This window comes from Hyperolius riggenbachi, chromosome 3 (genome assembly GCF_040937935.1).
Source record: "Hyperolius riggenbachi isolate aHypRig1 chromosome 3, aHypRig1.pri, whole genome shotgun sequence".
Classification (NCBI taxonomy): domain Eukaryota; kingdom Metazoa; phylum Chordata; class Amphibia; order Anura; family Hyperoliidae; genus Hyperolius; species Hyperolius riggenbachi.
Window position 1 is genome coordinate 295881832 of NC_090648.1, and position 20353 is coordinate 295902184.

At 38.6% G+C, this 20353-nt stretch overlaps 1 protein-coding gene across 28 annotated transcripts in view; it reads left to right on the forward strand.

Moving 5' to 3' along the window:
- The window catches only part of NRCAM (neuronal cell adhesion molecule), a 276104-nt gene extending 256954 nt beyond the window's left edge, over window positions 1–19150 (forward strand). For 17 of the 28 annotated variants that reach the window (XM_068276521.1, XM_068276532.1, XM_068276529.1 and 14 more), the window contains 5 exons: window positions 1810–1920; window positions 4555–4704; window positions 9900–10031; window positions 11933–12011; window positions 16736–19150. In XM_068276521.1, the coding sequence (XP_068132622.1) occupies window positions 1810–1920; window positions 4555–4704; window positions 9900–10031; window positions 11933–12011; window positions 16736–16973 (710 nt within the window). In that variant the 3' untranslated portion in view covers window positions 16974–19150. The remainder of the gene's footprint in view (window positions 1–1809; window positions 1921–4554; window positions 4705–9899; window positions 10032–11932; window positions 12012–16735) is intronic. The other 11 variants (XM_068276539.1, XM_068276540.1, XM_068276541.1 and 8 more) reach the window with 2 other exon arrangements.
- Window positions 19151–20353: the final 1203 nt, after the last annotated feature.

Sequence of the window (20353 nt, forward strand, 5' to 3'; positions counted from 1 at the left end):
ACAGAACATTTATATCGTGCTTTTCTCCTGGCGGACTCAAAGCGCCAGAGCTGCAGCCACTAGGACGCTCTCTGTGGGCAGTAGCAGCGTTAGGGAGTGTTTCCCGAGGTCTCCTACTGAATAGGTGCTGGCTCACTGAACAGGCAGAGCTGAGATTCGAACCTAGGTTGCCTGTGTCAGAGGCAGAGCCCTTAACCATTACACTATCCATGGGCCAGGTCATAGAGTGGGAGGGAGTCAGCATGTCTCAGAGTGCAGCCGCTGCCTGTCTGCTCACCCACCAGGACTAATAGGTAATGGAGCAGAAGGGTAATGGCGGGGGGGGGGGGGGAGGCAACGCTACAGTTTTCCACAGGGCCCCTTACACCGGCCCTGACAACTATGTTCATCTGGCAATAAAGGCTTCCTCTAGGCCCATAACAATATATAAATGCTCAATTCATACCTAATACAAATAAATACTTTTGAAAATGTCAATACATGATGTTCTGTGGAACATGCACAGAAAACAAATAGTTTAGGGAAATAGTGGAATAGAGAGTAGGGCCCAATGGTCTGTGGGAACTAACCGCTCACTTGAACAGTTAAACTGCACTGATTGCTAAAATCTTTCAAGATCATGTGGTAAATATGTTCAGGAAAAATAGGAGCATTGATGGGTATTTCTAGGGACCTGTAATACACCAGAAATGGATTTCTGCACTGATACTTATTAATTGCAACCCAAAATGTCATGTTTACACGTATCCAATCAGGTGGACTGTTTTGCATTACTAAAGGGGTCTTAAAATATCCGTTTTACATGAAACTCCATTTCCATTCCTCATGGTGATCATACAAAATAAAGCCACCAAGTTTTTTCATTCGTATTTTCATTGGATTCTAGCAACTCCTGCAATGGCAAGGGGGCCCAAAGCTGTGGGACTCTCAAACACTAACCTCTCCTCCCATTGCCACAGTGGCCCATTTTCCAGATCAGGTGTTTTAGTGACTTTGCCTGTGATGGATGTGAAGATCATTATGGCCACATTTGCTTTATGATCCTTGCAAGATGAGCCCCTAGGCTGTGTGACTTAAAATGGGTGTGAACACTTGGGGGGGGGGGGGGGGTGCTCTGTCAAAGTTTGATTTGTAGTAACTCCCTTGGGTGGGGTTGCCCATATAGGCTGTAGACTGTCCTCAAAACAATCAAGAACTATTATTTTAAGTGACAAAAATCTTTTTAGACGTGATCAGAAGAGTCTCTTCAGCAGGAGTGCTGACACTTCTCTGGCCACTGAAGCATCTCCTATTTATCTCTGTAGAGTACAAACTACTACAGTTCTGCTTTGAGCCTCCCTTAAGTTTTTTCATAAATCTGCAGTGTAATGTCTCAGCCTGTGGAAGTAATCCTTGTACTACTACATAAAAAAATAAATCAGCCTGTGAAGTGGATTGCCTTTATTCCAGTTCAGCTTCTAGAACTACATCGCTTAAATATGCCATTTGAGCTTTGCATGCAATCTTTGGTAGTTACCAGAGCTTAATTTTTGGAGATAAGCAACAGTATTCATGCTGTTAAAAGGGAAGAAAGTTTAACTGTCCCTGGCACTTTACATATTACACTTGATTGTTACTGGCTTGACAAATGAATGGTGAACATGTTAAATGTTTGATGGAAAAAAAATGCCTAATTTTAATAGAAGTCCTTAATGTTTCAAGGTGTTTGACTTGGACGCATCTCCAGAAACAGAGCTCTGGGTAGCTGTGCATGCCTCTGGTATAGAAACTAGTGTGCATTTTAATGTGTTTCTCTCACTTGATGCTTAGCTCGGCCAGTCACACTGATCAAGAATGTCACTGCTGCGGAAACATCAGCTACTATCCTGTGGAATGCTGAGACTCCAGATATGAAGCTCTTTGTTAAATATGTAGAACTGAGTAAGGATCTGCTTTACTTAAAGCAAAACTGCATGCATTTAAGTATATGTCAGATAGGCAAAGGACTTTAAATAGAATCTATCACCTCAGTAAAGCCCTTGGACATGCATCAGTTACTAATTGGATAAAGCAGCATAGTTTTGCTAAATTTGTTATTGGTTAGATTGTTATTATAGCTTAATACAGAACTGACTTGGGGCACTATCTTCCCCCAGATACAAAGTAGTGTCAGGTGATCCATACAACTGATGTCACCTAAGCCTTAGGTCCTAAGGTACATACTGGAATACTCAATGTGATAGCATTATAAGCAGAGTTCCCGAATACAGTATAACCTTTTTTGTGTGAAATCCGTCTTCTGCAGCTGAAATCCTGTTTACAGAATGAGTTAACATGACCTAAAGCTGCCTAGCTGAAAGCATTAGCAGCAGGTTTTGAACATGGGCAGTTGCTGCTTCATTATGCCGTCCAGTAGTCTTTAAGTTGCAGAAACAAAACTTTCTGAAAAGACTACAGTGTACAGCATTGTAAGTCTGTGGTGCAGGAAGTGGCTAACATTGGGACTTTTACCTAGATAGTTTAAAATTGTTTTACTTGACACTAGGAGATAAAAACATGCTCTGTCACAGAAGGCTTACAAAGGACTAACAAAATATTTGTGCCTGCATTTGGACATAATGGATATAATTATTAGTGATAACCCTGTTGTGGCAGCATCATTTCAAAGAATGGAAATACGTTAACTGTGAAATCTCACCCTGCCCTTCAAACCTGTCTGCTTGCCTCACACGCAACAGATTTGCTTTAAGGCTAGTGCTTGTTTTGATTCTTTTAAATGTTCCCTCGAACTCAAAGTAAATACAGGGTAAACACCTTCCAACTAAGCAGTTATTTCCTTTAAAGGTGAGGAAAGATTTTTTCACAGAGATTATTTAATGAAATGCTTTAAAGGTTACCCCCAGCAAGCTGAAAGTTGTAATCAGGTTAGCAAGCCGTAAGAATGCTTACTGTTTTAGCTAGATGGTTGAAAAGGTTGGTAGTTGCTTGGACTTTATGTGCTTGCAGCATATAGAGCTCAGGTACTATCACTAGGGTGCAAGTAAGTACCTCAGGAAGGAAGTGGGCAGAGTGGATTACAACAGGATGTGCGTTTATATACTGACTGTAACTGACGGTATACCAATTCCTATGCAGATTTTTCAATCATTTAGAAATTTCCTTTACAAGAAAACACACATTACTAATGTATTGGAGAAGCAAACCGATTATAGCACATTCTACGGTGTGTATGGAAAAAAAAGCACTGCATATTATCTTGGTGTTTCATAAATGATGTTGATACTTGTAATAATAATAGCAACACTACAAAGTGGAGTGTAGGTTCGTTATTCAAGTGGCTGCTGAGGCCTTTTGTTCTTGTGAAATATACAATAGAACCACTTACATATCTCAAACTTACATTTTTATCAGTTGCAGCATAGATTCAGCACCTGAAATCTCTTGCTATATGCTTGGGTCAAGTATAGACTGGTCTAGTACTCATCTAGTGCTAAAAGTTGGCAGAGGAGGAAGCAACCATAAGCACTCAACAAAAGTTCTATTTTTTTCCACTTATTACACTCCAGACAGCAGGGGTTGAGAGCCATGCAGTTTTTTTTGGATGAACTACAGTTTTTATAATTAGACTGAGGATTTTAAATGTTAGACATTAAACTGTATGAACAGTTTCTGAGATGTTTCTACCTGTGCTTCCTCGCCCATTATGTTGGTCAAATAAAGTATATTTGAAGTAAAATAATAATAATAAAGAAATATCCGATACGAGTTATATTTTTGTACTTTTAAAATTTGCCATAAAATTACAATAGTAAGATCCCAATAGAGTAGTGCAGACAAGTGAGAAGACTCAAGCTAGCGTTTCATTGCTCTGACCTGAACTTTCCTAAAGTAGCAAAGGCAGCAACCATTATTAGGCAATGGAACACCAGCCACTTAAGGGAACGAGTTTTTTCATGGTGTGATGAAAATAATTTCTAATAATGTCAGGCAATTCGATTTCAGCCTGGCCACTTTAAGGCTCTAGTTAATCCAAAAGAGATGAGAGGCGTTTGTTCTCATAAGTTTACAATGACTTGAGTGCCATTAGTTCTAGTACCTAGGTCTGACTTTCATAAATACGCTCCTATCTGTCACTTTCACTGCACAACTTTATCACTACAGATCTTAATAGTTACAGTTTTCTGCACATTAAGAAATGTGAAATCCTTTTGTTTTAATAGCTTTTTGCCCACAGTCTTTATGGAAGAAAGGGTGGCCTTCTATTCCCTTGACATTCCACCCTAGCCTAAGGTTGTTTATGCGTTTCCACAATTCTAGGCTTCTTAGACTAAGTAGGCCCAACCTCTTTAAACATTTGGCACTAAGTGACTGTATTAGCATTATTTGAATGTCCGACTGTAGAAAGAATATTTAGCAGGACTTAGGTTGCTAGCATATGTTATGTGACATAGCTAGGTGTTGCATGCTTTCTAACTAAAAGAGTATTGTGCATGTTCCTCTAGTATGGTGAGAACCTCCTAAACTTTGTAGACCCTTCATAAAATGAGATTTTCCTGTGTCCTGAAATTCTTCTAGGCAAAGAAGACTGGAAAGTGGAGTCTGTAAATAGTACTCGGAATTCTTTTATATTAAAAGGTTTATCTCCTGGAACATCATATAAAGTTCAAGTTTATTCTGATGAAAACAGTGACTTTTATGCAGAAGAAATAATTCAGACAGGTCCAGGTGAGGCATTTCTGCAGTGATTCCTGTGCCTCACACAAGTCTTCAAGTGTTGCCGTTGACTGTTTTAGAGCAGTTTGTATACTGAAACTTTAGGGTGTACTGCCCAAAAGGATAATGTTGGTAGGTAATCTGAGTGAAACTTTATAAAGCTACCCTCAAGAAAATCCATTGCCAACAAGTGTGAGTCATAACAATGTACAGCCCAAGGATTGTAAGAAGAAAATGTGGGGCTTGTCTTTATGATAAATAGTCTTTACAGAATGTGTTGGCTTTATAATGTTTGCGTGTGTATGTGTGTTTCAAAAGATCAAGAAATGTAACCGTAATTTATCTGTTCACAGGCATTGTAGGATACTAAAGATGAATAACAACAACATACTAAAAGTACTTAATTATTAACATTGCCGGAATTCAAACACTTTTACTAACCGATAAACCTTGCATCAGATAAAGAAGGATTATTGGATGTGTAAACATGGACTGACTGTCCCTGTTGTACACCTAGCTTGTTTATATTTTCCTTTTTATTATATGGAGGAGGGCGAGGAGATATGTCACAAATACCACCAGCATAAACCGTCTGTAGCAATCAAGCAGAGCTTTCCAAACCTACCCAATTATGTTCGTCTCTGGCTGACGTTGGCTTTGAATATCAGGTGGAACCTACAGATGTGAACCTGGTAGAGAGAAAGGTGCACAGGACCTAAGCAGTGGCATCCAGGAGTGCTGCTTACCCAATGTAGAGGCAATGAAAGTATAAAAGGGCAGTGCGGCAGCGGATATCTGTATAAAAACAATCTTTAATGGAACCTGATTAAAACAGTATCAAAAACATGACAATGTCCACTGAAGTCGAGAGCTGTTTCTCACCTATATGAGGTGGTTTCCTCAGACCCAACGAAGCACCCCTTGTGTGGGTGCAAAACAGCTGTCAACCTCTGTGCACTTTGTGTCTACCTTTTTCTCTATAGTGTACATCTTCATGTTGTTCATACGGTTTTAATCAAGTTCCATTAAAGTTAAGTTTGTTTATATGGATTTGTTCTGCTGCTCTGCATTTTTATAATTCCAGAAGCTACAGATGTCTTTGTGGAAGAAGAGCTACAGTCATCAGAGGATGTACTCCATATTCGTACACCTTACTACACATTAGGATCAGTAATTCCTGTGATTTTTTTTTTCTTTTTGTACATGTAAGCCTGTCTTTCTCTACATTCCTTTTTCAGTGAGCATTATCTAGATTTTTTTTAAAAGTTTTTTTTTTTTTTTTTTTGTTCTTGTGTAATTGTTTGCATGTTATTAAAATTACCAGGTCACTATTTGTTGCTATTTATGTCTCAAGCCACAAACCCAGTAGGAGGATGTAGATCTGGTAGTTTGACTATGCTGACTACACACTTTAGGCTCATGTTTGGTAATATAAATTATTACTTTTTAGATAGGTCCAGAACTGGACTGTTTTCCAGATCAGACAACAGTTGTCCAGCAGATATGTTGAATGGGACCAAACTTTCCTCTCAACCTGTTCACAAAGTTTGGGTGTGTCTGCTGTGATACTGCAATTGACATTCGACAGTGGCCAATTAACACTGCTCAATTTTTACAGATAGCATTGCCATATATCCAATATATGGTACATGTCCACTCTGCACACTAAATGAATACCCCAGTGGACCACTGGGGCTGGCGTAGCACATCAGATATGCTTGCCTGTTTACCAATGGGTACATGGATGTGGTTTATTTATCCTTTTTTATCAGAATAGTAAAATCCGTAATACTATTTGTAGCAAAATAATGTTTAGAAATGCCATTTTTAATATCACAGCCTCTTATCTGAAGTGGCATCCTCTTTTTAGTTATGGCTAGGCATACAGCTGGGGCACAGTCAGTCACGGCTGTGAGGGAATAGCTGTTAGCAATCCTTTCTGGTGTAAAAGAGCAAATGAAGAGATGGCTAACCTTGCTCCTGTTAGCAGCCAGACAAGGCTGTTAGTAATTGAGAGTACACACTGCCATTACTACTCTAAATTGCTATATTGAAACAGGTTTGCATAACTGGTGTTCTCACACTTTGCACTTAGAGACATTAAGTATAATTTCAAGCATTTGTTGATTATATTCCTATGTTGGAATTATGGGGAAGGAAGTCAGTTGTTAAAGTATATAGTGCTTATATCGTACATATGCCACCCTAATTTGATTGGTATTGCTGATCAGTTCCTGAAACTTGCACCTATGTTTCCAAATGTTATGGACAATTTGAAGTGAATTCTACACATTCCAACAGCTCATATGCCAACAGCTTGATAAAACTTAATTGTAAAGGCTCATTGCCAGCTGAAACATCATTATAACCTGTGGACAAAAAACATTGGAAGTATGTATGTTATAATGGGAACAGCTATTAAACCTCATTCACTTATTGCAAAAATGAAACAAGGCAGTGGATGACCTAGTTAGTATGGATATGTCATTACACAGTAAGTTGCCTAATATGTTGTCTGCTAATGAGAGGGATTACCATTTCTATTTCTAAATGCACAATAATAAAATGATCACATGGTGTCTAGCAAGAATAATTGTCTCTTTTTTTATAAGGAGGCTTAGAAAAAATGGAAATAGATCAGTTGTCATTTTATTTTGTTTGACAATAAGCAAGAGAATGTATAAGGATCAGAATGGCAACTGTGTTACATAATGATAGGTGCTTTATGCATTCTTTGTAAAGCAGTAAGATCAGCCATACTATGCCAGGGAAAAAAACACATATATAAGTAGATAAATACTTGATCTACTTACATAACACATGTATTATACTGTCCACGTTTTGATTTCAGTGAATGTTATATAGAAAATTATGAGAATTCTGTTCCTGGTGGGGGCCATGTCTTTTGCCCACAGTTAAGGCTAACTCGTGATGTCATTTCTGCCGATGTCATTTCTGCCGATGTCATTTCTGCCCTTTACTTTTTTTTCTTGTCCCCTTTACTTTTTTTTTTAGTCTCCTCCAATCGCTGAGTCACCTCAGCCTTGCTTGTAAACACAAGTGAGTAGGGGATTAGGTTTCAGATAAGAAGCTGGCAGGGAAATAAAGTGAAGAGGAGGAATAGATTATAGATAAAAAGAACCCCCAGCATGCAATTCTTTGGCACGACTACTAAAGGGCCAGTGCTCCTTAAGTATGTGATAACTCCAAATCATAACAGCAGAAAAAGTTTTGAATGCAGGATTAGCATCTTTATCACTTAATACACTCAGCCCAGTTGCTGTTGAAATTTGATTTTTAGGGGAATATATATATTTTTTTAATATATTTGTTTCATTTAAAAGAAGCAGAGCATGCTAAATGAAAGTGTTTTATTGAGTTTTGTAAGCAGAGATACTGCTGTTGTACTAAGAATTGCCATTGTTTATTATGTTCACTTTGGATATATCTTATCTTTAATATACATGGAAAAAACAAGAATGATAACTAGGTTGAAAATGTGTCAATTGGATCAGCAAGTGGAGCTCCAAACATCTAAAAGATATACTTTGACTGATTAAAGGACACCTGATGTGAGAGGGCTATGAAGCCTGCCATATTTATTTCCTGTTAATCCATACCAGTTGCCTGGCTATCCTGCTGATCATCTGCCTCTAATACTGAACAAGCATGCAGCAGATCAGGTGTTTCTGACATTGTCAGATCAGACAAGTTTAGCTGCATGCTTGTTTCTGGTGTTATTCAGGCACTACCATAGCCAAATAGATCAGCAGCACTGCCAGGTAACTGGTATTGTGTAAAAGGAAATAAATATGGCAGGCTCCATATACTTCTTGCTTAAGGTTCCACTGAAAGCATTTTAAAACATTCTTTTAAATCTGCACTTTAGTAGTAAGCCTGATAAAATAGAAATGATAAAATATATTGTGGACAATGCACTGATGGTATATTTTCTTCTAATGGACTGTCCCCAAATGTCTTTCATTGACCTGTGCTGTAGAAACCAAGCTTGTCAAATTAAAAATATAATTACAGGACATCAGATGCCTTCTGTGAAAAGTGTACCTGAGATGGGAAAAAAATGATACATACCTGGAGCTTCCTCTAGCCCCCTTTAGGCCGATCGCTCCCTCGCTGTCCTCCCGGGCTGCCTTGATCTTCCACTAAGCAGCTCAGTAAATCCACCAGTCGGGGTAAGTTGGTATATGTGCAGTCAGACTGTGCGCTCACCCCATTGCGTTCCGGTTGCCAGGAACATTCTGGGCCTGCGCAGTGGTGTCGAACACTCCCAGAGACGGGAGCGCAATGGACTTGCGTGTGCACGGCTGGGCGGCACATGCACAGTACACACCGGCTGAAGGACTTTATGGGCTGGCTATTGAAGGTTTGAGGTGGCCCTGGAGAACGGGGAGGGAGCAATAAGCCTAAAGGGGGCTGGAGGAAGCCCCAGGTATGAATCATTTCTTTATTTTCCCCACATCTCCGATTACTTTTAATGGATCAGAAATTCAAGAGTTATAACCTGCCAAAGGGAAAGTGAAGCGAGTTTACCTCTCTGCTTATCTGTTTGTTAGTGGATCCACTTACTGAAGGACAAATAGTAAGGCTTAGGAAGTGGTATAGATATGACATGGGCTGGATTCACACTTTTCAGGATCATGTGCAATTTCCCCACATGCAAATTCCCATTATATGTGACAGCCCATGTTAATCAATGGGCTCATTTACATCTGATGTAATTTCTGCATGCAGAAAAAACATACATCATTCAGTATTTTTTCGCACAGCGCACATGTCTCATTTACAATCACTATTTTGGAAAACCACATGCGTTGTCATGAAGACAAACACGTGGTGTGTGAGAAAATGCTGTTTACGTTGCCCAAATGTGAGCCTTCCCTTAGTCTCTTCATATTGTGTTACATCACCAACCTATACTTCTGAATCTACTGACTTGCAGTTTTTATTATACGTAACCTCTGATCATTTATCATAGTTATCAAATGCTCTATTATTGTTAAGCTGCTGTTGTAAATGAACCCTCAATACTGCATCAGGTGCATTTAGGTTTTTTGAAATATGTTTTTTTTGGGGGGATCTGATATGATTTTTTTTCAGTATTTTTTTGTAATTTGCTTTTTTTCTAGTAACTTTAGTTGCAGAGTTTAAATTTAAATGAACTCTTTAATGTTTCTTACATTTCACAGCCATGGCCAGTCGGCAAGTGGACATCGCCACACAAGGATGGTTTATTGGCCTCATGTGTGCAGTAGCCCTCCTTATTTTAGTTTTGTTGATTGTCTGTTTTATTAGAAGGAACAAAGGCGGAAAGTACCCAGGTAAGGCATGAGTTGACCTCTTTTGTCATTTAGTTATGTTCATATAAATTAAACTATCAAAACATTAATCACAGGAATTTGCTCTTCAACCCGTGTATAAAATAATAAAATCATTTAAAATAGTTAATATTGCCTCAAACAATTTACTCCAGTGGTGAATCAGTGTTACAGCAAACCCTTGCCAAGCATTGGGTTTATAAATCTTACTAGCAAAAATCACTTCCCCACCGCTTAATAAAAGAGAAACCACTGATCAAAAAAACATTTACAGGTAAGTGGACATCCTAACTGTTTTGGTAAAGGTAAATCCGCTGAACAAACCAAAATCCCACCCTATTATTATTTAGTATTTATGTAACGCTGGCATCCTCCGCAGCTCTGTACAGAGTTTGTAGCCGTGCCCCTTAATTGTCCTTCGGAGGGGCTAACAATCTTATCCCTACCATAGTCATATGTTCATTATAGTCTAGGGCCAATTTAGAGGGAAGCCAATTAACTTATCTGTATGTTTTTGGGATGTGGGATGGAACCGGAGTGCCCGGAGGAAACACACACAGACACTGGCAGAACAAACAAACAAACTTCATGCAGATAGTGCCCTGCCCTGGGTTTTTAACCGGGTATCCAGCGATGCAAGGCTAGAATGCTATTCACTACTAGAATAATATAAAAGAATCCAATGGCTCCATTATGGCTGCCACCCAAGAGGCTGTTATTCAGTAGGGAATAGTTGTTAATCATACAGCCATCACATTATACTGTATAAAACTTAAAGGTCCCTGGAAACCTCTTGTGATGCATTTTAATTTTGTAAAAACATTTTACTAATGCTTTACCTGTTAATTTAGTGGAGGGTAATGTAGAAGGAGTATAAAAGTCACACTTGTATTTTGATACCCAGTTTGTAAATTAATGATATTGCTTCTAATCGCAACAATAGTGATGTTTAACAAGCAAAATAAATAGTGCATCATTTTAATGCAATTTTCTTTTTGGAACCCACCCCTTTATGCTCAATGTAAGTACTGTATAGTGAAAGCTAAATACAATTTAGTTTGTGAGCAAAGAAGGGGAAAAAAATTGTAAAAAGGCATTGACTCACTGCAGGCAGATACAGTTCTGCCTTCTCTATATATTTAAAGCAGCAGGGTCAGGCATACTATGCCTGGAAATAAATATATAGAAGTAGTTAACTACTTGTTCTACTTACATAACAGATGTATTGTCCACGTTTTCATTTCAGAGAATTTTATATACTAAATAAAGAGAATTCCATCTGACTAAAGCCAATCTTGATGTCATGTCTACCCTTATTTTTTTCTCCTAGAATCTGCTATGTCATAGCTAGCTTGCTTTGTAAACAGATGAGAGCGCAGGCATAGATCATATTTCAAATTCACACTGAACTGCACTCAGCCAATCCGTGAGGAGCAGGAATGTGGGGGGGGGGTGACAAGCTTCCCTCTCTCCTTCTCATCAGTGATGGCGAAAATAGAGCCAGGCTGGGTGAGATAAGATCTATTACAGCAGAAACATTTCTGAATAGACTGGAGTGCTTGCACTGCAGGGTAAGGTTCCAGGCTACATAATAAACTCTGTGTTTATTATGTAGCCTGGAACCTTACCCTGCATTGCAAGCACTCCAGTCTATTCAGAAATGTTTCTGCTGTGAAGTGGGTAAATGGAATTTGGTTTTGTGACTGACAATCCCTCTTTAAACTCCAGGTATCTTAGAACTGTAACAACTGGTCTTGTACAGGAGGGTGTTTAGTGTTCTTAGTTTAGTTTTGCTGGTGCTGGACAGAAAAACTTTTCTATGTTGTAAAAGAAATTGCAATGGTATTGTCTTTATGATGTAGTATGCATCTAGTAGTAATCTTTGTGTACTTTTGCACTCAAAGTTAAAGAAAAAGAAGATGCTCATGCAGACCCTGAAATCCAGCCGATGAAAGAGGATGATGGAACATTTGGTGAATACAGGTACAAGCTGACTCTACCGCTCATTCTCATTGACATTCCTTTTGCAATTAGAGCAGTGAGAAATAAGTGGCATTGCCTGCAGCAATCCATCAGGTTTTCATTTTCTAAATTGTCCTAGAAAAAGTGACAGTTGGACTCTGAATAGTACTTTTTTTCTAGTACATTGTGCACTACAGTCATTTCTAGTGCTGAGGGACCATATACAGTACAGTGATTTTGTTAACAATAGAGAAAGAAGCAAGCATTGACGTACAGTATGCTCACCATTTATGTTTGTGTCTGTGTACCAACATTTTTAAAAGGAAAAAAAAAGAAAATCTGATTTTGTAGAAAACTCCAGTTGTCCTGTAATATCAAGGGTCAGTTTTATACAGGCTGATTCTAGAAACTAGAAAAAGGAAGCAAATTACATTTGATTTGTATATCTGCTTCACGCTATCCCCCGCCCCACAAATCAATTAACTTGTCTGATTATTGTGTTCATCCTCTGGCTTTAATAGTTTGCTCATTGCTGATCCAGAATGAGTATAAAGATTAAAACGGATCCGAGATGAAAAACTATAACAAGTAACTTGTCTATATATCTTATCTAAAGTTTAGATAGTTTACACAGCATATCTAGCTGCAAACAGCTTCAAAAGTTTATGATTATTTATTCCTGTGATACAATGAGGGCAGCCATGTTCTGTTTGTCACATTGTCACAGGCTGAGGGCTGGAGATGCTATCAGCTTGCCTGTGTGTAAATTCAGTCCACTCTGCTCCTCCCTCCTTCCCTCTGCCTCTGAAATCAATGGCTAGTAACCACCTCCTCCTGCCCAGACTGAGCTCCCATAAGCCCTTGCTACAGTGCCAAGGTACAAAAGGAGCTGTGGGCGAGGCTTGTTTAGTTTATAGGGAATTAGAGTATTAACAACAAAAAAGGTATTTGACTTGTGGAATGCCCTATAAACTATATGAAAGGAACACAATTATGCAATGAGTAAACGTTTATCTCGGATTCACTTTAAGTGTTCGGACTCCCCTGCCGATATGCTTAATCCAGGTAAGTTACTGTAATGGTACTGAAGCCATTGGATCAGCATAATGGGTAACTAGCAATTTTGGACGGTAGTTGCCAATAGCAACCGGGAGCATAGGGTCATGTAAAATGCTTAGTAGCAAACTGACAATGATAGCTTAGGACCTAGGAGGAAATAAGCAATATGGTTGTCTGATCACAGAAGTGATCAATCCTAAAAGTAAGCAGTTTGCCTCAGCTTATACAGTTTATAGTTTGGTGTGGTTGAGGTGGACTGGCCCTTATCTTAAAATAAGGGGGTAAACTAAACATTGCACGTATATTAGCATAGTGATCAGAGCATAATTTTAAGTTAATTAAAGCATGTATGATAACACCTTAAGCCTATTTTGTAGTAAAATATGATTATTCCATTTGCAGACAATTATTTTCTTTCAGCTCTTTGATCAGGATTACTGTTCTTTATTTTTACTCTGGGATTTATAGAGTAGATGAAAGATAAGTGAACATGTTAAAATCAAATTCTATAGAACCTTTTACTTATGTTTTTTTTTTTTTTTTTACAACACAGCCTTTCAGCATGATTACTATTTGGAACCTGAAAATGAAACTATTTTGTGGTATTTCTGAGGCTCATTGGGGGAGCAGATATTTTAAAACCAGTACAAAGAGTATTGTAGCAAAACCTATAAATATCCTTGCCTGCTTCCTTTTCCGATTTTTTTCCGATTTTCTGCTGCAGCTTTCCTTGCACTGGATTTGATAAATCTGCCCCCACTGTCTATGCCATGGAGTAATACAGTAGCTTAAATACTTGCCTCTCTTTCTTCTTTCTTGCCTTGACTTTACGTGTACAATCGATTTTATGAAATTGAATCAGTAACATTGGTTACCATTTTTATTAATTACCATGGTTCTTTAAACTATCTTTAAATCTTTAAACTGCCTATTTATTGTAGTCTTATAGCTATATTTAGTTGTTTTTAACTCTTACTTGCCTTGAGGAAACTACTGTAGAGTTCTCCTTCCAGTGGGCCATGTGGCCAAATATTGGTCACGTGGCCTCTGGGAAAAGGGACAAAAATTGTTCAGGAAGAGTTGGTGGTTTAGTCACTGAATTTCATCCTGTCACAGACACTATAATAATGGCAAGGCATTAGTGACCTGATCTGATGGTAAAAGCAGTCCACAGATAGTCTGTCTTCAAAGACTTGAACAATTGTGCTTAACCTATTTTGGTTCCTGGACGTAGAAACTACGTCCAGGAACCATGCGCGCTCCCGCGGCCGATCGCGCGCGTGCACGCGCACTCCCGGCCGCAGATTCGGTAGCCATGGAATCAATGTATCGGGCTATGGTGCCCGATCACTGATTCCTCTCCCCCGCTGAAAATGCGACAGCTTCTCTCGGAAGCTGTGCTTTTTCTGGCTGTTCCCTCCCCGATGCGTCACTCTAAGTGTGTGTTACGCTTAGAGTGACGTCATGTAAACAAACTCATGGCCGCCATCTTGTGGCCAAAAAGTAATACTACAACTGAAAGTAAAAAAAAATAAAAATTAACACACATTTACATTATAAATTTATTGTTTACCTCCCACCCTCCCAAAACTACCCAAATAAATTGTTTACTATAAAAAAATTACAATAAAAAAAAAACATGTAAATATTTACCTAAGGGTCTAAACTTTTTAAATATCAATGAAATATTTCTATATATTTTTTATTTTAAACTTGTAAATAGTGATAGATGCAAAATGGAAAAAATGCACCTTTATTTCCAAATAAAATATTGTCGCCATACATTGTGATAGGGACATAATTTTAACGGTGTAATAACCGGGACATATGGGCAAATACAATATGTGAGTTTTAATTATGGAGGCATGTATTATTTTAAAACTATAATGGCTGAAAACTGAGAAATAATGAATTTTTCCATTTTTTATTATTCTTCCTGTTAAAATGCACTTACAGTAAAGTGGCTCTTAGCAAAATGTACCCCCCCAAAGAAAGCCTAATTGGTGGCGGAAAAAACAAGATATAGATCAGTTCATTGTGATAAGTAGTGATAAAGTTATAGGCTAATGAATAGGAGGTGAACATTTCTCACGTGAATGAAAACGACGGAATGCGAATGGGTTAATATAACTATAGAGCAGCAGATAGAGTTTAGGGTTGGTAGGGGATACCTGTATAGGATGGTTCAATCCTAATTTGGAGAATTTGTCACAAATATGTTTGTAAACCCCATGAAACCATTAAAGAGGCACTGTAGTGACATATAGTAGAACACAGTATATTATTTTAGATACCCACTTTTACAATAATTATCCTGGTTTCAGCATCAGAAACACTTCTTACATCTATATTTTATGTAAGCAGACAGAGGTGCCAGAAGAATAGAATATACTAAAAATGTAACCACTATTTCAGCAGGTGGGGAGATTAAACCTGTCCCCACTCAGGATTATGAAGGATTAAGAAGTCACTCTCTGTTATCATATTTTATTCTTCCAGCGCCTTTGCCTGCTTTCATAGTTCCTGAGTCCACCCTTGGTGGAGGGGTGTTGCCCCTTACTTCCTGTCTGCAGAGAGCGACTTCTTAATCCTTCATAATCCTGAGTGGGGACAGGTCTAATCTCCCCACCTGCTGAAATAGTGGTTACCTGAACGGTAACCCACGTTTGTGAGTATAAACACATACTTGTCATATCCATTTACTAGTACCTAGTACACTATATTGGGCTCTCAGTGTCTCCATTTTGTTGTTATATCTATCTATTACTGTATATCAGTATGTAGCTCCATCCTCCCAGTAATGCTTAGTCTAGGCCAGGGGTCCCCAAACGTTTTGGGTTGAGGGCCAGGTCAACATACTTCAGACCGCTGGTGGGCCGGAGTAAACATAAAATGATGTAGAAGTCTTTGCGGACCAGACAGTGAAGCATACCCAGGTGACAATCTGCAAGCCAATTGGACAGCAGTGTCACCTGATGTGGAATTTGATTGGAAACCAGCAAAATTTCTGCTTTCTGGCTTCCATGTGGATGGGGGGTGCTGCACTGCTATTCCATATGTGGACCACCAATATTTAAAGATGTAGCTGACTGCATTTATAAGCAATACATTTTCTGTGTGGGGGGCCGGTAAGAAAGCCTTAGGGGGCCACATTCGGCCCGCGGGCCTTAGTTTGAGGACCACTGGTCTAGGCTAATAACCTATGTAGACACCACCACCATCTGTGATACATTTCAGAATATTAATCAGGGAGAGGAATCATTTTACAATGGGCAAGCACTAACTAAATAATTTATAGTGTTTAAAAAAAAATAAGCAATTTTATTCATTATGTTATATTCACTACAGTCAGGGACGGATCTAGACCAAGTTGCGCCTGGGGCAAGGTCAGGTTTTTGCGCCTAAAGGTCAGGTTTTGGCGCCTAAACTGCCATTCATTTTGCCGCCTTTTTAAGAATTTAACAAACTGCACCTGGGACAAGACACCCCCCCCCCCCCCCCGCCCAGATCCGTCCCTGACTACAGTTCCTCTTTAATTATTTTACTTTTCCAAACCTGTAGTGAAATGAAACTGGCAGTAAGGTGTTGGTTTCTGCATTTTTGCGAATTTGTATATTATTATTTATTAAGCATGCTTTTATTTATATTCATTTACAAATTGTTTTGTTTTGTCTTTTCTCCACTAGTGATGCTGAAGACCATAAACCTCTTAAAAAAGGAAGCCGGACTCCCTCAGACAGAACTGTGAAAAAGGAAGACAGCGATGACAGTTTAGTTGACTACGGAGAAGGAGTGAATGGGCAGTTTAATGAAGATGGTTCCTTTATTGGACAATACAGTGGCAAAAAAGAAAAAGAGCCTGTAGAAGGCAATGAAAGCTCAGAGGCTCCATCTCCTGTGAATGCCATGAACTCCTTTGTGTAGACATTATCACGTGGTCACCTTCTCTTTTGCAGACTGCCCCTCTCCATTCAGCGCACTCAGCTATCATTCAGTGATTATATGGATACACACGATGTAGAGGCATATTCATAACATTGAACAATACAGTCAAAACACAAGCTTTTGTAAGTGGTCCTGGATGTCAGTGTGACGGTACAATGTCATCATCTTGTTCAAAGCGTATTTGTTTTCTACAGTGTGCAGGAACTGACACAGAATCTACAATGTAGCAAAAAGAAAGAAGCCTAAAGTCCTCTTTCCTTTTATGAAAAATGCATGGAATGGTACACATTTCACATACCAACTAGTGTATGTAAGCCATGGTTTTGGTCCTTCGTTATGCAGTCCTTGGTCAGATGATACCCGGGCATAAAGTCAGTTTACTTCGTCAGTATTATAGTAGTATTACGGTGTGTAAAACTTCAATGTCTACGTGGACATTGCTGGTGAACTTGGTGAATTTATTGTATAATATATACCATGTCTTTTTAAAAGACTAGAACATATATAAATATATATATGACGGCTAAATAATTTAAGTATGACACTTGCATTTGCTGATGCTTATTCCAACCCAAATATATTCTCTTTGTGCCCATTATTTTATCGCATTTAACTTATAAAGTATTACACATACAGTGTTGTATTTTGTACACCATGTATCGGTCAGGATATTTAGATTGCTACAAGTTATATGCATTGCAATGTATTTTAAAATCTGTATTTTTCAATCACGGAGGGGACATTGGATTGTCATGATCAGCTATATGAACCCACAAGCATACTGTTCAGTGCCTTTATTTGATATGCATTCCACGACGCACTGTTCTGCTGGATAAATTGGCATAGGGAAGTCAGACTGCTGAATTACAGTATCTTGATTGCCAAAAATGTAAATTGTGTAAATGATTAAAAAAGTTATGATAAATGTTCTATGGAAATTGAAAATAATTTTTTCTCTATTGTAAATGGAAGTTGCCTATATGCTGCTGCAGAGCCACAGTGACTGTACGCTACAGACAGCACAACCAATAATCCCATTTATATCTGAAAGCACAGCATGCACTGAGATCCATACACAGCCCATACATTAGACGGCAGGTAGTAGTCCATAAGGTCCTTTTAGTCATTAAGATTCCTATAGAGATTAATAAATAAGATAAAAGTGGCATGCACAAGAGAAAGCTGCTAACCAATATAAGTAGAGGCGGATATCCAACATCTGCCATGAAATTTGTACCATGAGTGCGTCACCTATTCCAATACTGTGGTTTAGCTTCATATGAATTTATATAACAGCCTATGGTTGAAGCAATGCTCAGTTTCATTTGCCAATAAATTGCTTTTTCATAACTTGCATCAAGTTTAATTTTAAGTAAGCTTTTATATGTAGATATTTTGTTCAGTTTGTAAATATACAGAAAGAATAGATGCATTATGCTTCTAGATGTTATAAAGTTATAAAGCAGAGGTTATGTTGTACTGTGCAAGAAAAGATGAAAAAAAAAAGATATAGACTTTGGAGTGCATGGTATGTTAAGGCATCTACTGAAATGCATATTTTTTGCTGTGAAATGACATAGTGAACTAGACTTCTTGAACTTGTACTGGTATATTTTACCATCCCTCCTTAGCAATGATAGGAATAAAGCACATATTTGGCAGCTGTGTACACACACTACTCTTCACTCACATTCTGTAACCCCTTCAACTCTAGACAACAACACGTTCCCATATGTTGATGGGACCCGAAGAAGTACAAAGGATTTCTTCATTTCAAATGTCAAAGCACAACAGCACAGTATCTTGGAATTGAAAGACTTCAGTAACTTACTGGTGGCTGGGATGGTCTTTTATCAAGGGAAAATCACTGTGACATAATTCTGTGTTGTGTCAATTTATATTGCAAAACGACGCATGGACTTGTCTGGGTATCTCGCCTACATTCATAAAGGAAGTTATGCTCTTCATATTAGACTCTGCAATGCTTTATAATTGACACACGAGAGCATGAGAATTGTGCCTTAGTCCTTGATCAATGACCTCCGGACAAGTAACACATGCTAACATGAGATATGCATGTTTTTTCTTTCACCCACAACTTTATTGTGTATAAAAAGGAATTTTTTTTGTATATTAATAAATGTATTCCAATTTCAGTTGCTACACGTGTGATTTTAATCTGTATGTATTTAACAACTGGAACTCTTGCAGATTGGACTTTAGTCAGTACAAGAGGAATGATGCTGGACATTGTGTACAAAAACAAAGATTAGTCATACTTCATCTGTCCTTAATTTAGAGCACTGAGAACTGTGAAGAATTGCTTTACTGCTGTTCTCAGTAAATCGCTGTCTGCCTGGTATGTGCAGTCATTTATAAAATGTTTTTGATCTTTTTTTGTATTTTGTTCTAGCCTTCATTTATTGTACAACATTTCCATCACATGACAAAAAGAAGGAATTATGAAGCCCAGCTAGCATTTGTTACATTTCAGAAGAAAAAAAAAGGAATCTATTCTTCATTTTAATTTTCTAGAACTTCAAGCATGCTTACAATGCTGTCCTGAATTTGCTGGGAGGGAGCACCAGCCAGTTTCTGCTCGTCTCCTCTCTGTACTGCTGATAGATTGTTGTTATAATAATTATTATTCATATTTTGTGGCTGGCATTGCAGCTACAGCTCAGCAGAGTCTTATCTTCCTGTAGCCACTTAATATGTTAAAGGGGTTCTGTGGTATTTTAAAAATCAAACACGCTGACACTTACCTGGGGCTTCAATCAGCCCCCTGCAGCGGTAATGTCCCACGTTGTCCTCTTCCGTTGCGCCGTTCCCCGCCGCCGCTCCAGGTGTAATCACGCGAGTGATTACACTGCGGCTGCGTGGCCGCGTCTGTGCTTGCTCCCGCGCGTCATTGGGAGCTTACTGTGCAGTACAAGAAAACTTCATACTGCGCCTGTGCAGTAAGCTCACAATGACGCGAGCGGGAGCAAGCATTATTTGTCTGTTTAGATGAATATTAGACCAGGACCGGCAGCGGGGACCGGTGATTGGAGGAGGATGGCATGGGACATGACAGCTGCAGGGGGCTGATAGAAGCCCCAGGTAAGTGTCAGGTTGTTTGATTTTTACAATACCACAGAACCCCTTTAAGGAAAAAAAATAACCTTTTGTACACCTATTGCATGTCTTTATGAAAAGGTGCAGTGAAAACCAGTTTCTTGCTGCAAGTAGAGTAGAGACAAACATTACTTTATAAACCGTTTGTAAAGGGCTAAATGCTTTATTACATGTAGCTTTACAGGAAGATGATGAGACTACTGAGCTGCAATGCTGGCCACATATAGATAATCTGTCTTTGC